This window comes from Eleutherodactylus coqui, chromosome 8, assembly GCF_035609145.1.
Source record: "Eleutherodactylus coqui strain aEleCoq1 chromosome 8, aEleCoq1.hap1, whole genome shotgun sequence".
In the NCBI taxonomy this organism is placed as follows: Eukaryota; Metazoa; Chordata; class Amphibia; order Anura; family Eleutherodactylidae; genus Eleutherodactylus; species Eleutherodactylus coqui.
The window spans coordinates 43,273,887-43,296,843 of NC_089844.1; the positions used below are offsets into that span (position 1 = coordinate 43,273,887).

At 40.1% G+C, this 22,957-nt stretch overlaps 1 protein-coding gene across 1 annotated transcript in view; it reads right to left on the reverse strand.

The window, feature by feature from the left end:
• Window positions 1-14,521: 14,521 nt before the first annotated feature.
• Window positions 14,522-22,957, reverse strand: part of GYPC (glycophorin C (Gerbich blood group)) — a 41,532-nt gene continuing 33,096 nt past the window's right edge. Inside the window, exon 3 of the mRNA XM_066575575.1 lies at window positions 14,522-18,475. Coding sequence (XP_066431672.1) covers window positions 18,264-18,475 — 212 coding nt within the window. The 3' untranslated portion in view covers window positions 14,522-18,263. The remainder of the gene's footprint in view (window positions 18,476-22,957) is intronic.

Genomic DNA, 22,957 nt, shown 5'->3' on the forward strand with positions numbered 1-22,957 from the left:
CGGGACAACCCCTTTAAATAAAGTGGCCAAAACCATCTTTAGTCAGCTCCTCGGCGAGGACAGAGCGGCAGCTATTTGTATTGAGCGTATACACAGAGAGCTCAGACCGTTGCCCCCTGCATCTGACCCCCCGAGGGATGTAGTGTGTAAAATCCTCTCCTTTACAGACGCCAGCGACGTATTTAAAGCCGCAAGATTCTCCAAGGACTTAAAGTATGGAGATGCGGCTATACAAATTTACCAAGATTTGGCCCCTTCCACCTTGGCCAAACGTCGCTTGCTGTGACCGCTATTGGAGGTTCTAAAAAATAAAGGGATAAAATACACATGGCTATTCCCTTTTGGACTTGGAATAAATTACCAGGGTCGCAAAATAAACATCCGCACCCCTGAGGAGCTTCAGCAGTGCTGGCAGCTACTGAATATTGATCCTGTGGAGGTGCCGAGCTGGATGCCACTACCGGAGCTTCCAAAGTTCTCTACGATGCCGAAGCCAGAGATTTGGCAACCAGCTACAAATCATAAGTCCCCTAGGGGAAAGAAAAAGAAATCAAGAGAAGATCTGGATAAGATAGACATTTGAGCTCCTTATAGGAAGGATATGTTTTTTTTTCGTTTATTACAGCGAGACTGTTGCTCGCCTATACCCTTCATTTGAGCCTTACGAGGCAGCAACCCCAGGAAGAGTCTAAGATTGGAGCTCGTTGAAAGACTATCTAGATCCCTCCGGAGATGTGGTTGCCAAGTCCGGGCTGTGTGATGACGACGTCGTCAGAGTTCGGAAGTCGAGACCCGGATTGGAGATCCGGGTTGAACCCCACCCAACCTCCTTGTCCGCACGTTTATAGGTTTAGTAGTGTTACAGCTTAAGTGAATAAGATAAAGATAATAGTAATATCAGTGTCTACTAATGCGAGAATCGCATATTGTTATCCAGCCTTACAGGATTAATAGTAACGAAAGTTTCCCCAACTAGACAAGTTCCCCGACCGTGCCTGTCAGGTCAGGCCAACTACGTATAGCCTTAGAACAGGTCTTGCCGCTGCAACACCTAGTTGGCTCGCCCCCAAGAGGGTTCTGACTTATATCAGACCCTCCGGCTGAACCACCCAGCCTAGTTAATTACAACTGTATTTGTCTTTCAAGCAATTTTTTAAGTTTTATTGTCTGTACCGTCCTTTTTTGTATATCCCTTTCCTCTCATACCTTTGACCTTCCCCCCCTCCTCCATCCCCCCTCCTATCCCCAAAGAAAGTTGATTGCATATAACTAATTGGGCTTTTCACTGTTTAGAAGTAATCTCTAATGGACGATCTTCGATTCACTTCGTTCAATGTCCGGGGTCTCAACGCGCCGGCGAAGCGCCATAACATCGCCCAGCTCCTCAGGAGATACGGCTCGAAAATAGTACTTCTCCAGGAGACGCATTTTAAGGGGGACAGGTGTTTCGCGCTGCAAGGTAAGACATTCTCCCAGCACTTCCACAGTTCCCACGCCACATCAGCATCCAGGGGGGTGTCAACTTTATTCCACAAGTCCGTCAACTTTGTATGCGACTCAAAGTATACAGACGGTGATGGAAGAGTCCTGTTTCTAAAAGGCTCCATCAACGGCCTGCGAGTCACGGTAGCCAACCTATACGCACCAAACACCGACCAGGTACCGTGGCTGGTAGCACAACTGGAAGTTCTAAAAAATTTTGCAACAGGACAGATAATCCTTGGAGGAGATCTGAATCTTACATTGAACCCTCTTTTGGACTCCTCCACCTGTCGCTCCCATATCTCTCAGTGTAAACTGAAGAAACTGATAAAAAAACTACAAGAGCTGGAACTGATAGACGCCTGGCGCCTATTATACACAATAGATAAGGATTATTCCTTCTTCTCACAGGTACACGGTACCTTCCAAAGACTGGACTACTTGATGATTTCTTCTAGTCTCCTCACATCACTGAAGGGGGCAAAAATAGATACAGCTACTATTTCAGACCATGCACCAATCCACATAACTTTACAGCCTGCACATCAGCGTCCCAGGGAATGGAGATGGAGGCTGAATGCCTCCTTATTAGACAATAAGGAAGATACATCTGCCCTTGCCGCTCTAGTCGAGGAGTATTTCCAGATCAACTCCCAGGGAGAAGTGAGTGTTCCCATGGTGTGGGAGGCCCATAAGGCCTATGTCAGGGGTTTATTAATAGTGCTAGGCTCCAGGGTCAAGAAGAAAGCCCAGAAATAAATTGACGAAAAACTTATACAGATCGCCAAATTAGAGCAAAAAGTAAAATTCTCCCAAACACAGTCAGCATTAAGTCAACTAACTGAATTGAGGAAAGACCTCTGGTTATGCCTTAACGCTAAATTCAATAAAAAGCATCTATACTGGAGACACACTGTGTACATCCAAGGCAACAAAGGGAGTAAGCTCACCTCTGCACTAATTAAAAAGGCTCGGGCTAAAAATACAATCTCTACTATAAAAGATAGGTCGGGGAAAATGGTCACCTCCACTACAGAGATCGCTAAAGAGTTTCAACTCTTTTATTCAGATCTATATAATCTCCAACATCATTACCCCACCGACGACCCATCCAATTCAATAAATATAATTGATACCTTCTTGCAGCGGTTACCTCTACCAAAACTGACGGATGAGGAAGCCACCTCGTTATTATCACCCGTAACCCAGGATGAGATTAAAAATTTAATAGCTTCATCCCCTCCCAATAAAAGCCCTGGCCCTGACGGTCTGTCCTTGCCCTATTATAAAACCTTCCAACTAACACTAATCCCCAGATTGACCACCTTATTTAATACTCTCCTAGCGGGAGCTCCTCTCCCCAGACAGGCACAAGAGGCCGTTATAACTCTAATTCATAAAGAAAACAAAGACCCGGCCCTCTGCAGCAGCTACAGGCCCATATCCCTAATCAACCTGGACGTCAAGCTATGGGCGAAGCTACTAGCTGAGAGATTGTCCAAATTTATTCCCAAGTTAATTGATGCAGAACAGGTGGGGTTTGTGAGAGGAAGGGAGGGCAGGGATAACTGCCGAAGACTCCTACACGCGTCAAATTATGCCCAACTCCACAACATCCCTCTGGCTCTCATCGGAACGGACGCCGAAAAGGCGTTTGACCGGGTTGATTGGGGATACATGAGGTCTACGCTGCTGCACTACAATATCCCGTCAGAGTTCGTGTTAGCCATTTTCTCCCTATATGCCTGCCCTTATGCCAGATTGAAGGTGAATGACTCCTTATCTCCGGCTTTTAACATAAAAAATGGAACAAGGCAGGGCTGCCCTCTGTCCCCCTCTCTTTTTATCTTGGCCCTGGAGCCCCTGTTGCTACAGGTAAGACAGGACCCTGACATAACGGGCCTGTCCATTGGTGGCGAACTCCTCTCTACAGCGGCCTTCGCGGATGATGTCGTTTTCCTAGTTACAAAACCAGAAACGGGCCTTCCTAGACTTGTGGATCTTTTGAAGGAGTTTGGTAAACTCTCAAACTTTAAGATCAATTTTGAGAAATCCACAGCCCTTAACATCTCTATTCCCTACTCAAGGTACATGGTGTGCAAGGACGCCTCCCCCTTTACATGGTCCGAGATATCTTTAGATTATCTTGGTATCAAGATTCCCAAGAAGCTCAAAAATCTATATAAGACTAATTTTGCTCCTCTGCTGGACCGGGTCAAAATGCTATTAACAAACTATGATATACCGTTCGTATCCTGGTTTGGCAGAAGGAACATATTGAAATCTTATATTTTGCCAACAATCCTTTATAGGATTAGGATGATACCTATCTACCTCCCACCTAGTTTCTTTAAAACATTACGTTCAATGTTTACGAGCTATGTGTGGAGACAGAAGAGGCCGAGGTTGGCATATAGCCTAATGATTAGAAGAAGACGTGAGGGAAGTATGGACCTGCCGAATGTCCAAGATTATTACCGGGCCTCTCAGCTAGGATATTGGATGGACCTAGTACAACCAAAAAGGGACGGTCTTTTACCTAAATTAGCCACAGCCCATAGTATCAGTGGATCCCAAGCGGATCTATGGTACCCTAAAAGGAGCAGTTACAGATCCGGAGATTTTAATCTCCTCTTGAAAGGCCCCTGCGAGGTATGGGATGGTATAAGAGCAAACTTAGCACCAGCCCCCTCCCCGGTTTCTCCTCTGAACCTCATTTATAGACTGATGGATCTATCATTAGATCCGGTCTCCTCCTCGGTCTGGAAGAAATTCAAAGAGCTCACGATAGGAGATCTACAGGCCCTAGTACATTTACCGGTACAAGAAATATCAAACTCTCTGCTCCCAGAGTGGAACCCTTCTTTTCTCCTTAGAGCTACAGTCGAAATAGTCCTGAAAGAATTCATTAGGAAACATATATCGACCAGACCTCGGACCCCATTTGAGCGCTCTCTAATGGAATCCAGTTCAAAGGCTAGAAAAATCTCCAACATTCGCCGGCAGTTTATTGCACCACATCCCTCAGCTAAACCAGCGTTCCTAGTATCCTGGGAAAAAGAACTGGGCATATCATTGTCACAGGAAGATGTTGACAACATCTTCTCTACCTCATATGGCCTTTCTCCATGTGCACTGGCTCAGGAATCTCATTATAAATTATTGATAAGATGGTACAAGACTCCTCAATGGTTACGTGCATATGGGTTGGCGGACCACGATAGGTGCTGGAGGTGTAATGACAAAACAGGCTCGTATTTGCATATTTGGTGGACGTGCGAGAAGTTGATACCTTTCTGGAAGGGGGTAGTTGAAGTGCTGGAAAAGATTAAACAGAATTTCTGCCTCACCCCAGAAATAATGTTTTTATGGAAGACGTCCTCCGCGTTCCACCCGCGTAGGGATACACTGATAGCATATCTAGTTGACGCAGCAAAGGCGCTGATCCCCTTACATTGGAGGCGCGAGAAACCTCCCTCCCTATCCCAATGGAAGGAAAAGGTCGACATGATCTATAACTTGGAGGAGCTGGCGAGCTGGCAAAACAACTCGTATGATAAATTCTTGAAAATCTGGTTTCAGTGGCGCGACTTGAGACTCCTGGACGCATTGCAGCAGTGAATTGAACCAATAAGGTATTATTTCCCGTAGTCCCCTATCCCGCTTCCCGCCCTTGTTTCCCCTCCTGCTATCCCACCTCCATTTCCTTATTTTAAGTGTTAACCCGCACTGTTGAGATGTGAGCAAGGGCCTCCCGTCTTCATTAGCTGGCATCCTTGCTTAGAACAGAAAAGGGGAGGTGCTAACTGGCGGTTCCCTAATTGGTTGATAGAATGGATGCCGCGTGGAGGAGAGCGGGACGTCCTGTACTTCATATTATATGTCTGTACTTTACTCAGCAATATCAGAGTTTACATGTATATGTTCCCTCCTTTGTTTTTGTAATATAAAAATCTGAATAAAAACTGATTTGAAAAAAAAAAAAGAAAAATGGTCGGTACAACAGTGCTCATCACATCCATACAAAATAGGCCACTAATTGTTTACATTTTATATTGCTGTAGATTTCAGTGGATGTGATTTAAACCGAACTATTTTCCATACTACGCCCCCCCCCCCCCCCCCCCCGACACTGGTAACAGTTCAGCAGAAGATGACCCCACTGCTGAGATGTGAAGTTGTCCTGCTGTGATTAGTTGCTGTGGGGCCATGAAGTCAATACGCATCAGTTGGTGTTGATGTAGACGTAGCAAATTTTAACTTTTTATGAACAAGGGTCACTAATGCTCCTGCTTCCAGGTCACACCCGCAGTTCTCATATTCCCACTTTCAAAAAATTCCTTTTTTTTTTTTACTTTGGCATATCTACATGAGGGCCTGTTCTTTGCGGGATGAGTTGTATTTTTCAATGGTACTATGTAACATACCAAATAATGCATAGGCAGACTTTAAAAAAATTAAATGCTACTTTCAGAACTGACAGTAGCATTTAAAAGGTTAACAGCCACAATCAAAGTTCTCTCTGATCATGACTATTGCAGGCGGGTGTCAGCTGTAAGAGACAAGCCCTCTCTACATATACAGCATAAGCCGTGAATGGCTTGAGCTGACCCCACTGCTCAAGGTATGCCCATTTCGGCTTGGCTCACATAAGTGGGTTGGATTCTACATGTGGGAGGCCCACAGCGGATTCTGGCTGTGAGCCCCGCTGGTGTCCCTGTGTATGGCGCTTTACTGTATTGCGCATGACCGCAGAGGCACAGTACCGTTTTTTATTATTTATATTTCCTGCACCGTCTCTTAGCGATGACACCGGTACCTGCAGTCCACTCACAATGTTAATTGCCTATGGGCTGCGGGTCGGACGTCTCCATTGACATCAATGGAGGCCATCCACATTGATTCCACAATAAAATAGAGCATGCTGCGATTTTTCTTCTGCTCGCGGAATACGTAATTCGAATCTGCGAGTGTAAAGGAAAATTCAAAAAGGCATGCCTTTCAATGCCCACAATTTAATGCGGAAAGTCCGCGCGGATGCCAGTTATGTGAGCCCGGCCTTAGGATGTCAATAGCAGTATGGCTAACGTGAAGGGGTTAATTTGTGCCACGATTATTCTGCCCTTTCAATAGCTTTACAATATATTTTGTGTTATGAGAACAGCAGCTTTTTAATGGCTTAAGATAAATTGCAGCGTAATTGCACAACCAAAATGCGTCGACACCAAGGTGAACAAGCCCTCAGGCTGCTCTTACAAGAGAACCGTTAAGGCTGGCTTCACGCGGGCGTATTAAAAGGCGCAAAATTTGTGCACGGGATACACACAGAGTAGAACCCGTTGATCTTCTTGAACTTTCTCATGCATTCCGGTTGCGCAAAAAAATAAATAAAAGAGAACATGCTCTATTTTTCTGCACCAAAAGGTACCCAGAGAAGTCGATGAGGACGAGCGCAAATATGCAAGGAAAAGCGAAAAACATTACGGGATTCTGCTGGAAAAACAACACGTTTGGAACACATGACCCACTTCAATCAGTGCAGGCGCTAATACTACAGCAAATTACGCTGATGCACGCGCAAAAGAGCATTTCGCAGGGATGCACCACTCGGGCGCACACAAATACGCTTCTGCTCGTGTGAAGCCGGCCTAAAGCTTGGGTAATAGAGCTAATTGCTGGGCTGCAACTGCAGGTAACACCCCACAATTACCAGGACAACGCAAGCGCCAGCGGCAGCCGCTACCACTCCTCTAGTAGCAGCCTTAAACCTGTTCTGGCGCTTACAGACACATAAAAGAGAAAACTGGAATCTAATGTGACCAGAGAAGCTGCTGACCTTTATTAGAACAGCAAACATTGATTTAACGTTATAAACCCTAACAGCCACTAAATGTCAGTAATAAGACAGCCAGGAATACCGGCTTAACCCCTACACTGCCGAGCGCAACATAAAGACATCAATAGTTATAATTTTCTACCTAGGAGCAGTATTATAGTAGTTATATTCTTGTACATAGGAGCAGTATTATAGTAGTTATATTCTTGTACATAGGAGGCAGTATTATAGTAGTTATATTCTTGTACATAGGGGGCAGTATTATAGTAGTTATATTCTTGTACATAGGAGCAGTATTATAGTAGTTATATTCTTGTACATAGGAGGCAGTATTATAGTAGTTATATTCTTGTACATAGGGGGCAGTATTATAGTAGTTATATTCTTGTACAGAGAGGCAGTATTATAGTAGTTATATTCTTGTACATAGGACCAGTATTATAGTAGTTATATTCTTGTACATAGGAGGCAGTATTATAGTAGTTATATTCTTGTACATAGGAGGTAGTATTATAGTAGTTATATTCTGGTACATAGGTGCAGTATTATAGTAGTTATATTCTGGTACATAGGGGGCAGTATTATAGTAGTTATATTCATGTACATAGGAGGCAGTATTATAGTAGTTATAGTCTTGTACATAAGGAGCAGTATTATAGTAGTTATATTCTTGTACATAGAGGGCAGTATTATAGTAGTTATATTCTTGTACATAGGGGCAGTATTATAGTAGTTATATTCTTGTACATAGGGGCAGTATTATATTAGTTATATTCTTGTACATAGAGGGCAGTATTATAGTAGTTATATTCCTGTACATAGGAGGCAGAATTATAGTAGTTATATTCTTGCACATAGGGGGCAGTATTATAGTAATAATATTCTTGTACATAGAGGGCAGTATTATAGTAGTTATATTCCTGTACATAGGAGGCAGTATTATAGTAGTTATATTCTTGTACATAGGGGCAGTATTATAGTAGTTATATTCTTGTACATAGGAGGCAGCATTATAGTAGTTATATTCTTGTACAAAGCGGCAGTATTATAGTAGTTATATTCTTGTACATAGAGGGCAGTATTATAGTAGTTATATTCCTGTACATAGGAGGCAGTATTATAGTAGTTATATTCTTGTACATAGGAGCAGTATTATAGTAGTTATATTCTTGTACATAGGGGCAGTATTATAGTAGTTATATTCTTGTACATAGGAGGCAGCATTATAGTAGTTATATTCTTGTACATAGCGGCAGTATTATAGTAGTTATATTCTTGTACATAGGGGGCAGTATTATAGTAGTTATATTCTTGTACATAGGGGGCAGTATTATAGTAGTTATATTCTTGTACATAGAGGGCAGTATTATAGTAGTTATATTCCTGTACATAGGAGGCAGTATTATAGTAGTTATATTCTTGTACGTAGGGGCAGTATAATAGCAGTTATATTCTTGTACATAGGAGCAGTATTATAGTAGTTATATTCTTGTACCTAGGGGGCAGTATTATAGTAGTTATATTCTTGTACATAGGAGTCAGTATTATAGTAGTTATATTCTTGTACATAGGAGGCAGTATTATAGTAGTTATATTCATGTACATAGGAGGCAGTATTATAGTAGTTATAGTCTTGTACATAAGGAGCAGTATTATAGTAGTTATATTCTTGTACATAGAGGGCAGTATTATAGTAGTTATATTCTTGTACATAGAGACAGTATTATAGTAGATATAGTCTTGTACATAGTGGCAGTATTATATTAGTTATATTCTTGTACATAGAGGGCAGTATTATAGTAGTTATATTCCTGTACATAGGAGGCAGAATTATAGTAGTTATATTCTTGCACATAGGGGGCAGTATTATAGTAGTTATATTCTTGTACATAGAGGGCAGTATTATAGTAGTTATATTCCTGTACATAGGAGGCAGTATTATAGTAGTTATATTCTTGTACATAGGGGCAGTATTATAGTAGTTATATTCTTGTACATAGGAGGCAGCATTATAGTAGTTATATTCTTGTACATAGCGGCAGTATTATAGTAGTTATATTCTTGTACATAGAGGGCAGTATTATAGTAGTTATATTCCTGTACATAGGAGGCAGTATTATAGTAGTTATATTCTTGTACATAGGAGCAGTATTATAGTAGTTATATTCTTGTACATAGGGGCAGTATTATAGTAGTTATATTCTTGTACATAGGAGGCAGCATTATAGTAGTTATATTCTTGTACATAGCGGCAGTATTATAGTAGTTATATTCTTGTACATAGAGGGCAGTATTATAGTAGTTATATTCCTGTACATAGTAGGCAGTATTATAGTAGTTATATTCTTGTACGTAGGGGCAGTATTATAGTAGTTATATTCTTGTACATAGGAGCAGAATTATAGTAGTTATACTGTTGTACATAGGGGGCAGTATTATAGTAGCTATATTCTTGTACATAGGGGCAGTATTATAGTAGTTATATTCTTGTACATAGGAGGCAGCATTATAGTAGTTATATTCTTGTACATAGCGGCAGTATTATAGTAGTTATATTCTTGTACATAGAGGGCAGTATTATAGTAGTTATATTCCTGTACATAGGAGGCAGTATTATAGTAGTTATATTCTTGCACATAGGGAGCAGTATTATAGTAGTTATATTCCTGTACATAGGAGGCAGTATTATAGTAGTTATATTCTTGTACGTAGGGGCAGTATTATAGTAGTTATATTCTTGTACATAGGAGCAGTATTATAGTAGTTATATTCTTGTACATAGGAGCAGAATTATAGTAGTTATACTGTTGTACATAGGGGGCAGTATTATAGTAGCTATATTCTTGTACATAGGGGCAGTATTATAGTAGTTATATTCTTGTACATAGGAGGCAGCATTATAGTAGTTATATTCTTGTACATAGCGGCAGTATTATAGTAGTTATATTCTTGTACATAGAGGGCAGTATTATAGTAGTTATATTCCTGTACATAGGAGGCAGTATTATAGTAGTTATATTCTTGCACATAGGGAGCAGTATTATAGTAGTTATATTCTTGTAATTAGGGGGCAGTATTATAGTAGTTATACTGTTGTACATAGTGGGCAGTATTATAGTAGTTATATTCTTGTACATAGGAGCAGTATTATAGTAGTTATATTGTTGTAATTAGGGGGCAGTATTATAGTAGTTATATTCTTGTACATAGTGGGCATTATTATAGTAGTTATATTCTTATACATAGGGGCAGTATTATAGCAGTTATATTCTTGTACATAGCTGGCAGTATTATACTAGTTATATTCTTGTACATAGGGGGCAGTATTATAGTAGTTATCTTCTTGTACATAGGGGGCAGTATTTCAGTAGTTATATTCTTGTACATAGGGGGCAGTATTATAGTACTTATATTCTTGTTCAGTGGAGGCAGGATAATACTAATTATAGTCTTGTTCATAGGAGGAACTATTATAGTAGTTATATTCTTGTACATAGAGGGCAGTATTACAGTAGTTATACTCTTGTACATAGGGGACAGTATTATAGTAGTTATATTCCTGTACATAGGGGGCAGTATCATAGTAGTTTAATACTTGTACATAGGGGGCAGTATTATAGTAGTTATATACTTGTACATAGGGGGCAGTTTTATAGTAGTTATATTCTTATACATAGGGGGGATATTATAGTAGTTATATTCTTGTGCATATCAGGCAGGATAATACTAGTTATAGTCTTGTTCATAGGAGGCAGTATTATAGTAGTTATATTCTTGTACATATAGGGCAGTATTATAGTAGTTATATTCTTGTAGATATAGGGCAGTATTATAGTAGTTATATTCTTCTACATATAGGGCAGTATTATAGCAGTTATATTCTTGTACATATAGGGCACTTTTATAGTAGTTATATTCTTGTACATAGGGGGCAGTATTATAGTAGTTATATTCTTGTACATAGGAGCAGTATCAGGGCGCCCACCCACTGGCGTTTTTTTTTCACTGCGAAATTCGCAGGTTTTTTTTCTGCAGGGGGTCTATGGGACTTGAAATGTAAAAATCGCGATCGCGCAAAATCGCGATTTACCGCGATATCGCGATTTTGCGCGATCGCGATTTTAGCTTTGCATGTCCCATAGCCCAAAGACCCCTGCAGAAAAAAAAAAAACGCTGCGAATTTCGCAGTAAAAAAACGCTAGTGGGTGGGCACCCTTAAAGTAGTTATATTCTTGTACATAGGGGGCAGTATTATAGTAGTTATATTCTTGTACATAGGGGGCAGTATTATAGTAGTTATATTCTTGTACATAGGAGCAGTATTATAGTAGTTATATTCTTGTACATAGGGGACAGTATTATAGTAGTTATATTCTTGTACATATCGGGCAGTATTATAGTAGTTATATTCTTGTACATATCGGGCAGTATTATAGTAGTTATATTCTTGGACATATTGGGCAGTAATATAGTAGTTATTTTCTTGTTCATAGGAGTAGTATTATAGTAGTTATATTCTTGTACATAGGGAGCAGTATTATAGTAGTTATATTCTTGTACATAGGAGGCAGCATTATAGTAGTTATATTCTTGTACATAGCGGCAGTATTATAGTAGTTATATTCTTGTAGATAGGGGGCAGTATTATAGTAGTTATATTCTTGTACATAGGGGGCAGTATTATAGTAGTAATATTCTTGTACATAGAGGGCAGTATTATAGTAGTTATATTCCTGTACATAGGAGGCAGTATTATAGTAGTTATATTCTTGTACGTAGGGGCAGTATTATAGTAGTTATATTCTTGTACGTAGGAGCAGTATTATAGTAGTTATATTCTTGTACATAGGAGCAGAATTATAGTAGTTATTTTCTTGTACATAGTGGGCATTATTATAGTAGTTATATTCTTATACATAGGGGCAGTATTATAGCAGTTATATTCTTGTACATAGGGGGCAGTATTATACTAGTTATATTCTTGTACATAGGGGGCAGTATTATAGTAGTTATATTTTTATACATAGGAGCAGCATTATAGTAGTTATATTCTTGTACATAGAGAGCAGTATTATAGTAGTTATATTCTTCTACATAGCTGGCAGTATTATACTAGTTATATTCTTGTACATAGGGGGCAGTATTATAGTAGTTATCTTCTTGTACATAGGGGGCAGTATTTCAGTAGTTATATTCTTGTACATAGGGGGCAGTATTATAGTACTTATATTCTTGTTCAGAGGAGGCAGGATAATACTAATTATAGTCTTGTTCATAGGAGGAACTATTATAGTAGTTATATTCTTGTACATAGAGGGCAGTATTATAGTAGTTATACTCTTGTACATAGGGGACAGTATTATAGTAGTTATATTCCTGTACATAGGGGGCAGTATTATAGTAGTTTAATACTTGTACATAGGGGGCAGTATTATAGTAGTTATATACTTGTACATAGGGGGCAGTATTATAGTAGTTATATTCTTATACATAGGGGGGGATATTATAGTAGTTATATTCTTGTGCATATCAGGCAGGATAATACTAGTTATAGTCTTGTTCATAGGAGGCAGTATTATAGTAGTTATATTCTTGTACATATAGGGCAGTATTATAGTAGTTATATTCTTGTAGATATAGGGCAGTATTATAGTAGTTATATTCTTCTACATATAGGGCAGTATTATAGCAGTTATATTCTTGTACATATAGGGCACTTTTATAGTAGTTATATTCTTGTACATAGGGGGCAGTATTATAGTAGTTATATTCTTGTACATAGGAGCAGTATCAGGGCGCCCACCCACTGGCGTTTTTTTTTCACTGCGAAATTCGCAGGTTTTTTTTTTCTGCAGGGGGTCTATGGGACTTGAAATGTAAAAACGATTTACCGCGATATCGCGATCACGATTTTAGCTTTGCATGTCCCATAGCCCAAAGACCCCTGCAGAAAAAAAAAAAAACGCTGCGAATTTCGCAGTAAAAAAACGCTAGTGGGTGGGCACCCTTAAAGTAGTTATATTCTTGTACATAGGGGCAGTATTATAGTAGTTATATTCTTGTACATAGGGGGCAGTATTATAGTAGTTATATTCTTGTACATAGGAGCAGTATTATAGTAGATATATTATTGTACATAGGGGACAGTATTATAGTAGTTATATTCTTGTACATATCGGGCAGTATTATAGTAGTTATATTCTTGTACATATCGGGCAGTATTATAGTAGTTATATTCTTGGACATATTGGGCAGTAATATAGTAGTTATTTTCTTGTTCATAGGAGTAGTATTATAGTAGTTATATTCTTGTACATAGGGAGCAGTATTATAGTAGTTATATTCTTTTACATATAAGCAGTATTATAGTACTTATATTCTTGTACATAGGTGGCAGTATTATAGTAGTTATATTCTTGTACATAGGGGGCAGTATTATAGTAGTTATATTCTTGTACATAGGAGGCAGTATTATAGTAGCTATATTCTTGTACATAGGAGGCAGTATTATAGTAGTTATATTATTGTACATATCGGGCAGTATTATAGTAGTTCTTTTCGTGTACATAGGGGGCAGTATCTGGGAATTTAAGTTGATGTTTTGGACATTTATATTATATTTTGGTTATTTGTGTACATCTGCTTTCACCTGCCTATAAATTGTAAAACCATCCTATTTGTTCAGGCTTTATAAAAGTGGAGGATTAGATGCAAGTTGTCATAATAATAAATAATAATCTTTATTTTTATAGAGCCAACGTATTCTGCAGAGCTTTCAAAGCACAGGGGAACAAAAGAAAGACAATAATATATGGCATACACTTATTTGGAGAAAGACGGGGTGGTTCAAGAGGTACTAGTGCAGGAGAGGAGGCATAGGGAAGCAAAAAAATAAATAAATAAACCCAAAATTACATACAATATTTAATTATTAGTAAACAGAACTGGGGGGTCATAAGGAGGTACAGCGGCAGTAGATGTATATGATAAGCATAGTGGAAGGTGTGGGGAGCTATAGGGAGGGGCAGGAGGTATGTTGTGGTGGGGGATTGCATCAGGAAATTAGGTACGCCTCCCTGAAGAGGTGTGTTTTTAAGTCCCGTGCATCGGGGTTTGTCCGGGTGTTTTGAAGTAGTGCACTTTAGAGGATGGATGCTGCTCTAGAGGCGTCATAGAGAGTTGTGAATATAAAACACATACAAGTTGTTACAATACATCATATTTTAATGTACTTAATTTGAAAAACAAGGCACTTAATGAAGATATAATATTGCTTTGTCAGCCAATTGCAGAATCGGCTATACCATAAGTGAGGCTGGATCCATAGCCTGGCTTGCAGCTTCCTTATAATACACATTAGGTATCTGCATGAAACCCAGTTGCCTAATATATTGTAATTAGAGGAATTGCTCCCATAAGCAGTAAACAATCTGAAAAGATATAACAGGCCAGAAAATCATTTTAATTTCCATGTTACCCTTCTATAATGACAGATTGCTGTAAATGTCTATTTCAGCTTTCTTTCTCTGGCCCAACCTCATTGCATCCCTAGGGATCGTCAGTTCCCTGCAGACGCTCCGCTAATTCTGTTTATATCACTTTCAGTATTTGCTTTTAAATTGCTTTAAGATGAGCCTTTAATTTACATTCACACAGGCGTGTCCCTACAGTGAGGCAGCAGTCTGCAGGACCGAAGAGGGTCGACGGGTTCCCATCCGGCAAGTAATTGTTTTTCACTGGCCATATTAATGCATGGTAAAAAAATAACTATAAGCTCCCAACACTATTACTACTGCGGCCATTAAGGGGTCACGATTACTTCTGGGGCCAATAAGGGGTCACTATTACTACTTGGGCCATTAGGGGGTCACTATAACTATTGGAGCTACTAAGGAAGTCAATATTACTACTTGGGCCATTAGGGGGTCACTATAACTATTGGAGCTACTAAGGAAGTCAATATTACTACTGGGGCCATTAAGGGGTCACTATTACTACTGGGGCCATTAAGTGGTCACTATAACTATTGGAGCTACTAAGGAAGTCAATATTACTACTTGGGCCATTAAGGGGTCACTATTACTACTGGGGCCATTAGGGGGTCATTGTAACTACTGTGGCCATTAGGGGGTCTCTATAACTACTGGAGCTATTAAGGGAATTACTATTACTACTGGTGTCACTAAGGTAAACACTTACTTTTTCACTTCAGACAAGTCTTCATAGTTCAAATATGTCTAGGGTATATGGTGCATTGGCACTTTCAATGCCTGTAAAATGAGTTTGTTTTTTTCCGGGGTGGGGGGTATTTAGTACTTCACCACAGGCAGCATAAAGGCTCAGGGCGTCCCTGGATTCATGACAAAGCTTATAATAGTGAACTGCCAATCTGAAAACCCTAAAATGGCAATTCCCTTATATCCACTTCCTACTGGCATTTCTCCTTCTACTACAAGGCTGATGCCTGGCAAGACTGTAGTGCGAACTGCGTCCACTGAAGAAGAAGCATTCTAGTAGTGATTATAACGTACGATGGAAAGTTGCTCTTACTGCGACTCCCTAATATAATAATGTTGCTCCAAAGCAAACTTCCCACTGGATTCTATGAAGTCCTGTAAATTCAGAGCCTATTTTGTAGAAAACATACCAGGTGTAATACAGATGTGATTGTACAATGTAGAACAAACCAGGATTTGGAATGGAGTATAAAGAGAACAGACCAATATATTTTGCATGTCTATCCCAAAATCTCAGTAGTTATACAGAGTGTTAATAAGCCAAAGTTTAAAGGGTATGTTTACCTCTGATCAGCTTTATACGGTTTACATATAGAATACATCTACATAGAAAGTGCAGTCACTGTGTACATACATTACTAACCCTGTACTGATCCTGAGTTACATCCTGTATTATACTCCAGAGCTGTACTCACTATTCTGCTGGTGGAGTCACTGTGTACATACATTACTAACCCTGTACTGATCCTGAGTTACATCCTGTATTATACTCCAGAGCTGCACTCACTATTCTGCTGGTGGAGTCACTGTGTACATACATTACTAACCCTGTACTGATCCTGAGTTACATCCTGTATTATACTCCAGAGCTGCACTCACTATTCTGCTGGTGGGGTCACTATGTACATACATTACTAACCCTGTACTGATCCTGAGTTACATCCTGTATTATACTCCAGAGCTGCACTCACTATTCTGCTGGTGGAGGCACTGTGTACATATATTACTCATCCTGTACTGATCCCGAGTTACACCCTGTATTATACTCCAGAGCTGCACTCACTATTCTGCTGGTGTAGTCACTGTGTATATACATTACTAATCTTGTACTGATCCTGAGTTACATCCTGTATTATACTCCAGAGCTGTGCTCACTATTCTGCTGGTGAAGTCACTGTGTACATACATTACTTATCCTGTACTGATCCGGAGTTACATCCTATATTATACTTCAGAGCTGCACTCACTATTCTGCTGGTGGAGTCACTGTGTACATACATTACTTATCCTGTACTGATCCTGAGTTACATCACGTATTATACTTCATAGCTGCACTCACTATTCTGCTGGTGGAGGCACTGTGTACATATATTACTCATCCTGTACTGATCCCGAGTTACACCCTGTATTATACTCCAGAGCTGCACTCACTATTCTGCTGGTGGAGTCACTGTATACATACATTATTTATGCTATACACACGCTGATCTGCAGCTCTGGAGTATAATACAGGATGTAACTTAGGATCAGTATAGGATAAGTAATGTATGTATACAGTGATCCCACCAGCAGAATAGTGAGTGCAGCTCTGGAGTATAATGAAGGATGTAACTCAGGATCGGTACAGGATAAGTAATGTATGCACACAGTGACTCCACCAGCAGAATGGGGAGTGCGGCTCTGCAGTATAATGCTGCATGTAATACAGGATGAGTACATAAGTAATGACATGCATTTAGAAAGTGGCCGAACACTTGGTGTAGGTGACGTCGATATGTATAAGCAGTATATTTTATTTGAGAGGGTACCATGCACTTTAAATACATTAGTGACAATTGATAAAACAAGATATTCTATTCATCACAGCATTTAGGTTATCATTTACATTCCGCATGGTTACATTGTAACAGCCAACTGCGTGTGACAGTTGGGTCAGTGACAAGATTACAGCAGGAGGTCTCCTGAAGGGGTCTTAAGCCCCATTTACACACACAGACGATTACTCAAAATTTGTCAGAAACAGACAGGTTTGAGCGATCATTTTGCATTAGCTACTAATGGGCTAATCCGCCCATTATTAGTCAACTAGCTTCATTTGCATGTATTTAGAGAACAGCAAGTGGTCTGTTCTCTAAATACATTGTTATTGTTCTCTAGTGGGACAGCAGCTGAAAGAATGTTATCAGGGCTGCCTGCGGAGAACTCAGAGTGCGGTTCATCTTATCAGGGATGACGGACTAAGTTTAGCTCAACTCAGCGATGGACGAAAAGTGCGCAGTAAGTGCACGATGGGCACACATTTACAAGCAACGATTATCGCTCAAAAGATGGCTTTTGAGTGATAATACTTGAGTGTAAAAGGGCCTTTAGTACATTTTCCAGGTGTAACGATGATGGTTTTTGTCCTTTTCTTGATTAAAGGAGTGGAAATTTTGCTGCTTTGAATTTGACAGGTCCTGAGTGGCAGCACCCTCTTAATTCCTCGGCTCTCCTTGCCGGAGGGTCAATGGTCAACTCCTCAGCAGCCGCTCAGCCTGGCAGTTGGATGCTCCCAGTGTTGCGGATAGATTTTCTAGTATGTAATCCAGAGTTTTAGTGATGATCATGAGACAAACGTTTCTGCTCATAGACATACATGTCACACACGGCGCTCTCCTCGCACAGTGCGGTACTGTAAACTCCATCACCACAATGTCACCGCCCGCCACTCAGATGAAGTATTCCTTTTTTGATTCGTCTACGGACTCCTGCAAAGATGGGTCGTTTTTCAAAGCGGTTTCAGAGTTTTCCGCGAATTCGGAGCCCTTGTCCTCATTGGTGCGGTACGTCCCCTTGTGTCGGTACAGGTAACAGAGAAGGATGGCGACTATAAGCAAAACCACAATAATGATGACCACGATGATCACGGCCATCACAATACCTGGGGAAGGGGATAAAAAAAATAATGACTTTGTGATCAGTCCATCAAAATATCAAATGCAACAGAAAACATTCAAAAAGTAAGAATATAGAAATATATTATATAATGTAACATCAGCCATCTGAAATCATTGGCCGCATGCAGACTCTGAGCCTGTACCCGGCCGGCATCGCTGCGTACCTCTTTTACTTGATCTCCATCTGTACTGTGGATGGTCCACACAGTGTGCGTTGGACATGCACAGTACAGATTTTTTTTAAACTCCTGCTTTTGCTGCAGAATTCGCGGTTTCTGGGTCAAACAGCTTCCATTGACTGCGTGTGGGAACCGCAGGAAAATGGAGCATGCTGCGATTTTTCATCCGCGAGCGGTAACCGCAATTGGTTTCCGCTCGTGTGGATGAAAAATCATTTTTCTATAGCATGCTATGGAGGATCATTGCTGCGGAATCCAAGGCGGACGCCCCTCTCCGGATTCCCCACCAAGGGTTTTACTACAGGGAGTGCTATTAAAAGCATGTTGTTTGGTAACCAGACTAACCCCCTTTAAAATGACACATCTGCAAGAAAATAAAACATTTCTCACAAGATTTGTATTAAATCCTTTAAAAAAAAAAAAAAGGATCAAAATACTCATAACAAGCCTGAATGAATGGGGTCATTTGTGGGGGAATCCATTATTTCGATGTCTATGAGCCTCTGCAAACTTGCCTTGATGTAGGAAAACAAAAAATGTACTTAAAATTTTGAAGTAATGTTCATTTTGCAGGTCACCGAAATTACTCAAAAATGTAAAAAAAATTCAAATGTGCTCCCTAAACAAAAGGAAGCTGATGGAAATATACATATCTTTAAAAAAAAAAATAATAATAATAATTAAAAAATAAATAAATAAAAAATATCGCACAGTATGTATGCACACACTCTACCAGGAAAAGGTTTTAGAACACTTCAATTTTTCCATTTTTTACTGATATTTACAATTTATTGTCTCAAATGAACTTTGAAATGAAAGCAGAGAAGAAATAGACAAGTTAAGATGAATATAAATAATGGACTTAGGCTGCTTTCTCATCTGCGTCAGGGGTTTCATTTTCATTTTGGGAGCAGGAATACAAAGTCTTATGAGGGAACCGAACGGTACCACAAGGACTGTTGACAAAGGCTTTTGCCGAAACGCGTTCAGCGTCACCTGTGAGCTGTATGCTTTATTTTATTCAATAAAGAAGGAAATTTTTAACGGTAGCAGCTCTCCTCCATCTCTATTTTCTGCTCATATGGAATCTGGCCGCTTGCCGTCGGCTACTTGAGGATGGAGCTCCTGTTGGATCCCAGATCTTCCTGCAACATTGAAAGTTACTGCTGGTGAGGTGAGCCCACATATTTCTTTTTTGGGGTACCACAAGGACCCCCATTGACTAGAACAGTTTGGTCCGCTCAGCTGTCCGGCGTTTTACAGAAAGAAAAAGTCCTGCACGCAAGACTTTAACATTTTGTGCCAGATCTGAGACTGAACTTTTGAACTGAGGCTCCAGCGCAGATGTGAAAGCAGCCTAACTTTGTTTTACCAAATTAAATCTAGATGTTTAAGTCTTCACAGTCGCCCCTCCAGCTGATATGACAGCTCTACACAATTGAGTTATTCTTTCTACAATTGCATTCAGATATTGTTCAGAAATTTTCTCCCGATGTTGTTGCAGAAGTTCCCACAAATGTGCTGCACTTGTAGGTTGCTTTGCTTTCACCCTTCTGTCCAGTTCATCCCAAATAATGTCAATAGGGTTTAAGTCTGGACACTGTGCAGGTCATTCCATTTTTTGGTGCTTACCAACTTCTTCTTGTCTTCTTAAGTAGTTCTGACATAACCTAGAAGTATGTTTTGAATCAGTGCCCTGCAGACAATCACACTTCCTCCTCCATGTTTGACAATTGGTGTAACACACTCAGGAACTGTCCTATAGCTTACTTGATGGCGTACAAAAACCCAGGGTGATGTACCAAAGATGTCAAATCGGGATTCATCAGTCTATTTTTTTTTCCACTTTGCAATCTTAGCAGTGGCTCTCTTACTGACACTCCACCTGCCAAACCTGCAGATAGAAGTCTTCTCTTCACAGATGAAATGGAAACTTCTACTAAGCTTGAGGTTTTTGTGCTGGGAGGCGCCAATCACACAAACTGTTGACTCTCAATAACTTGTCATCTGATCTTTTAGTGGCCTCTTCCTGTCAGAGTTTACTCCAGTTTCTTAGAAATCTTGGCTTTCTTTGCAATTTGTAGAACTGACTTGAACTTCTAAGGGTTATAATTCTTTGTCTTCTTTGGTTAATTGCCTTTTTCTGGCCATTAGGATAACAATGTGCTCCATCCTGAAGAGCAAAACTGTCCATATCCTGCTCTAGAGGGTGTAATGCAGTCTGTTCCAAAACTGGTTATATAGGATCAGAGGGTTTGAAAGTAATCTACAAAAGTTGGGATCCCTGTAGGAATAGTTTGCATCCAATTTCAAACCATAATTTGCTTTCTGTCCTCGATGTGCTCCCTGAAAAATCCCTTTGGTTAAAATCATAAATTCAGACTATTTTTGTATTTCAGATTAAAATTTCATAATATTTTTAAGTGTTTGACTTACTTTTGAACCCTTGCAACATTTCATGTTATTTGCTGCACTTGAACTGTGTAATGTCAAAAAACAACTGGAAAAATTGTGGTGTTCTAAACTTTTGAGTATCAGTATATGTGACGTACTGCAGTTCAAAATACAAAAAACCCCCAACAATTTGTAAAAAAACTTTACCACAATTTTTCGGTGTATAATAAACATAAATAAATTCTAATCAGTCTCCATATAAATAAAGGATAATACATGGTGAAAAATCATTGTCAGAATTAGGCCCCCTGTCCACGGGCGTTGCGGTATCCCGTTGCGAATCTCCGCCGTGGGAGCCGCCGCTGAATCTCCGACGGTCAGCCCTATCTGATAGATAGGCTGACCGCGGAGAATCGGGGGAATTCGCAGCATGCTGCGAATTGCCCACTGCGAGCGCAGAATCGTAATAATTCTCCGCTCCTGGACCGGTGGCGGCACTTTCCTCAGCAGTACTATGAAAAGCTTTAGAGGGCGTGATTTGCCAGCGGTTTACCGCCGGCGAAATCACGCCCATGGACAGGCACCCTTACTCAGAGGTACAAAACAATTACATTGTTTTCTGTTAAAGAGGTTGCCCATTTACTGGAGGATTCTTTAAGTATAGGCTTAAATGTTTTAACAAAAGCCGGGTTATTTAGCCATGCTCCACAATTCACCACTGCAGCCCCACAGTCCAGACTGTCCTGGTTATGGATCGGATACCACCTGACAGCTGTAGCCAATCATAGGCCGTTACAGTCAGGTGCCATTGTCCTGGCATCATGGCTCTCAGCATCTGAGCGCCAATGCCAGGAGAAGGGCCGATGACTGTTGCAGCCTCAGATTGGCTGCAGCAGTCAGGTGGTATGTGTTCCACAACAGAGACCAGGCTGCAGTGCTGGATAACTGGGGCAAATCCCCCTGATTTTGCCGTTTTACAAAAAGGTCATATAGTGTTTGCAAAATTAAGCTTCCACAACTCAGAGGCCTCTGGAGTTTGTTCTGCTTCTCCAAGTGAGATGTGATTTGGATAAGGACCACTTCAGGCGATGTACTTGCCATTTAAAAAAAAAAAAATTGTAAAAAAAAGTCACCAATAGGTGGCGCTGTAGCTATGCTAATCATGCTACAAATGTTTGATAAGTCCCCTTTGGCTATCAACAAACCTCTCCATTAACAAAACCATGTTTTCCATCACTGAATGCAGTGAGTGAACTCTAGGTTGCTACAACATGCCGATGAATGTGGTTCTTCCGATCTGACACTGATACAGGTCTGGTAGACCCGGTCCACTATAGTGCCCCCTATTGAAGACTTTACTAAATATTTTAATTTTTTTCATAAATGGCAAGTGCATCGTCAAAAATAGCTGTTTTCCGAATTTCATCTCATTTGGAGCAGTAGAACGCCCCCCAGAGGCCTGTGAGTTGGAGAAGTTTAATTGCACTAATCCTGTACTTTAAAAATTAAAAAAAAAATAAAGTTATAAGAAAAAAAAAAATCCAGCACCCTGAACCCCTTAGTAACCAGACTATGTTGTGCCTTAAAGGACTTAGTGATTTTTTTATTGTCGCATTGCAAGAGCCATTACTTGCTGACATATGACATATGAGGGCTTGTTTTTTTGTTGGCCGAGTTGTACTTTTAAATGGCCCCACTGTGGGATACATATAATGTCCTCGTTTATGTCTTATGTCGATGCTCTGTGCAAAACTGTCTTGTCAGTCTGTTATGTGTATTGCACAGCTGCAGCAAATGATGAGTTAATGTCTGCAAAGTGTGAGCTGTCTGTCTGCAAATGTATCAATTTATGTCCTGTCACATGGTATGAGTGAGACTATAAATGTGAGTGCT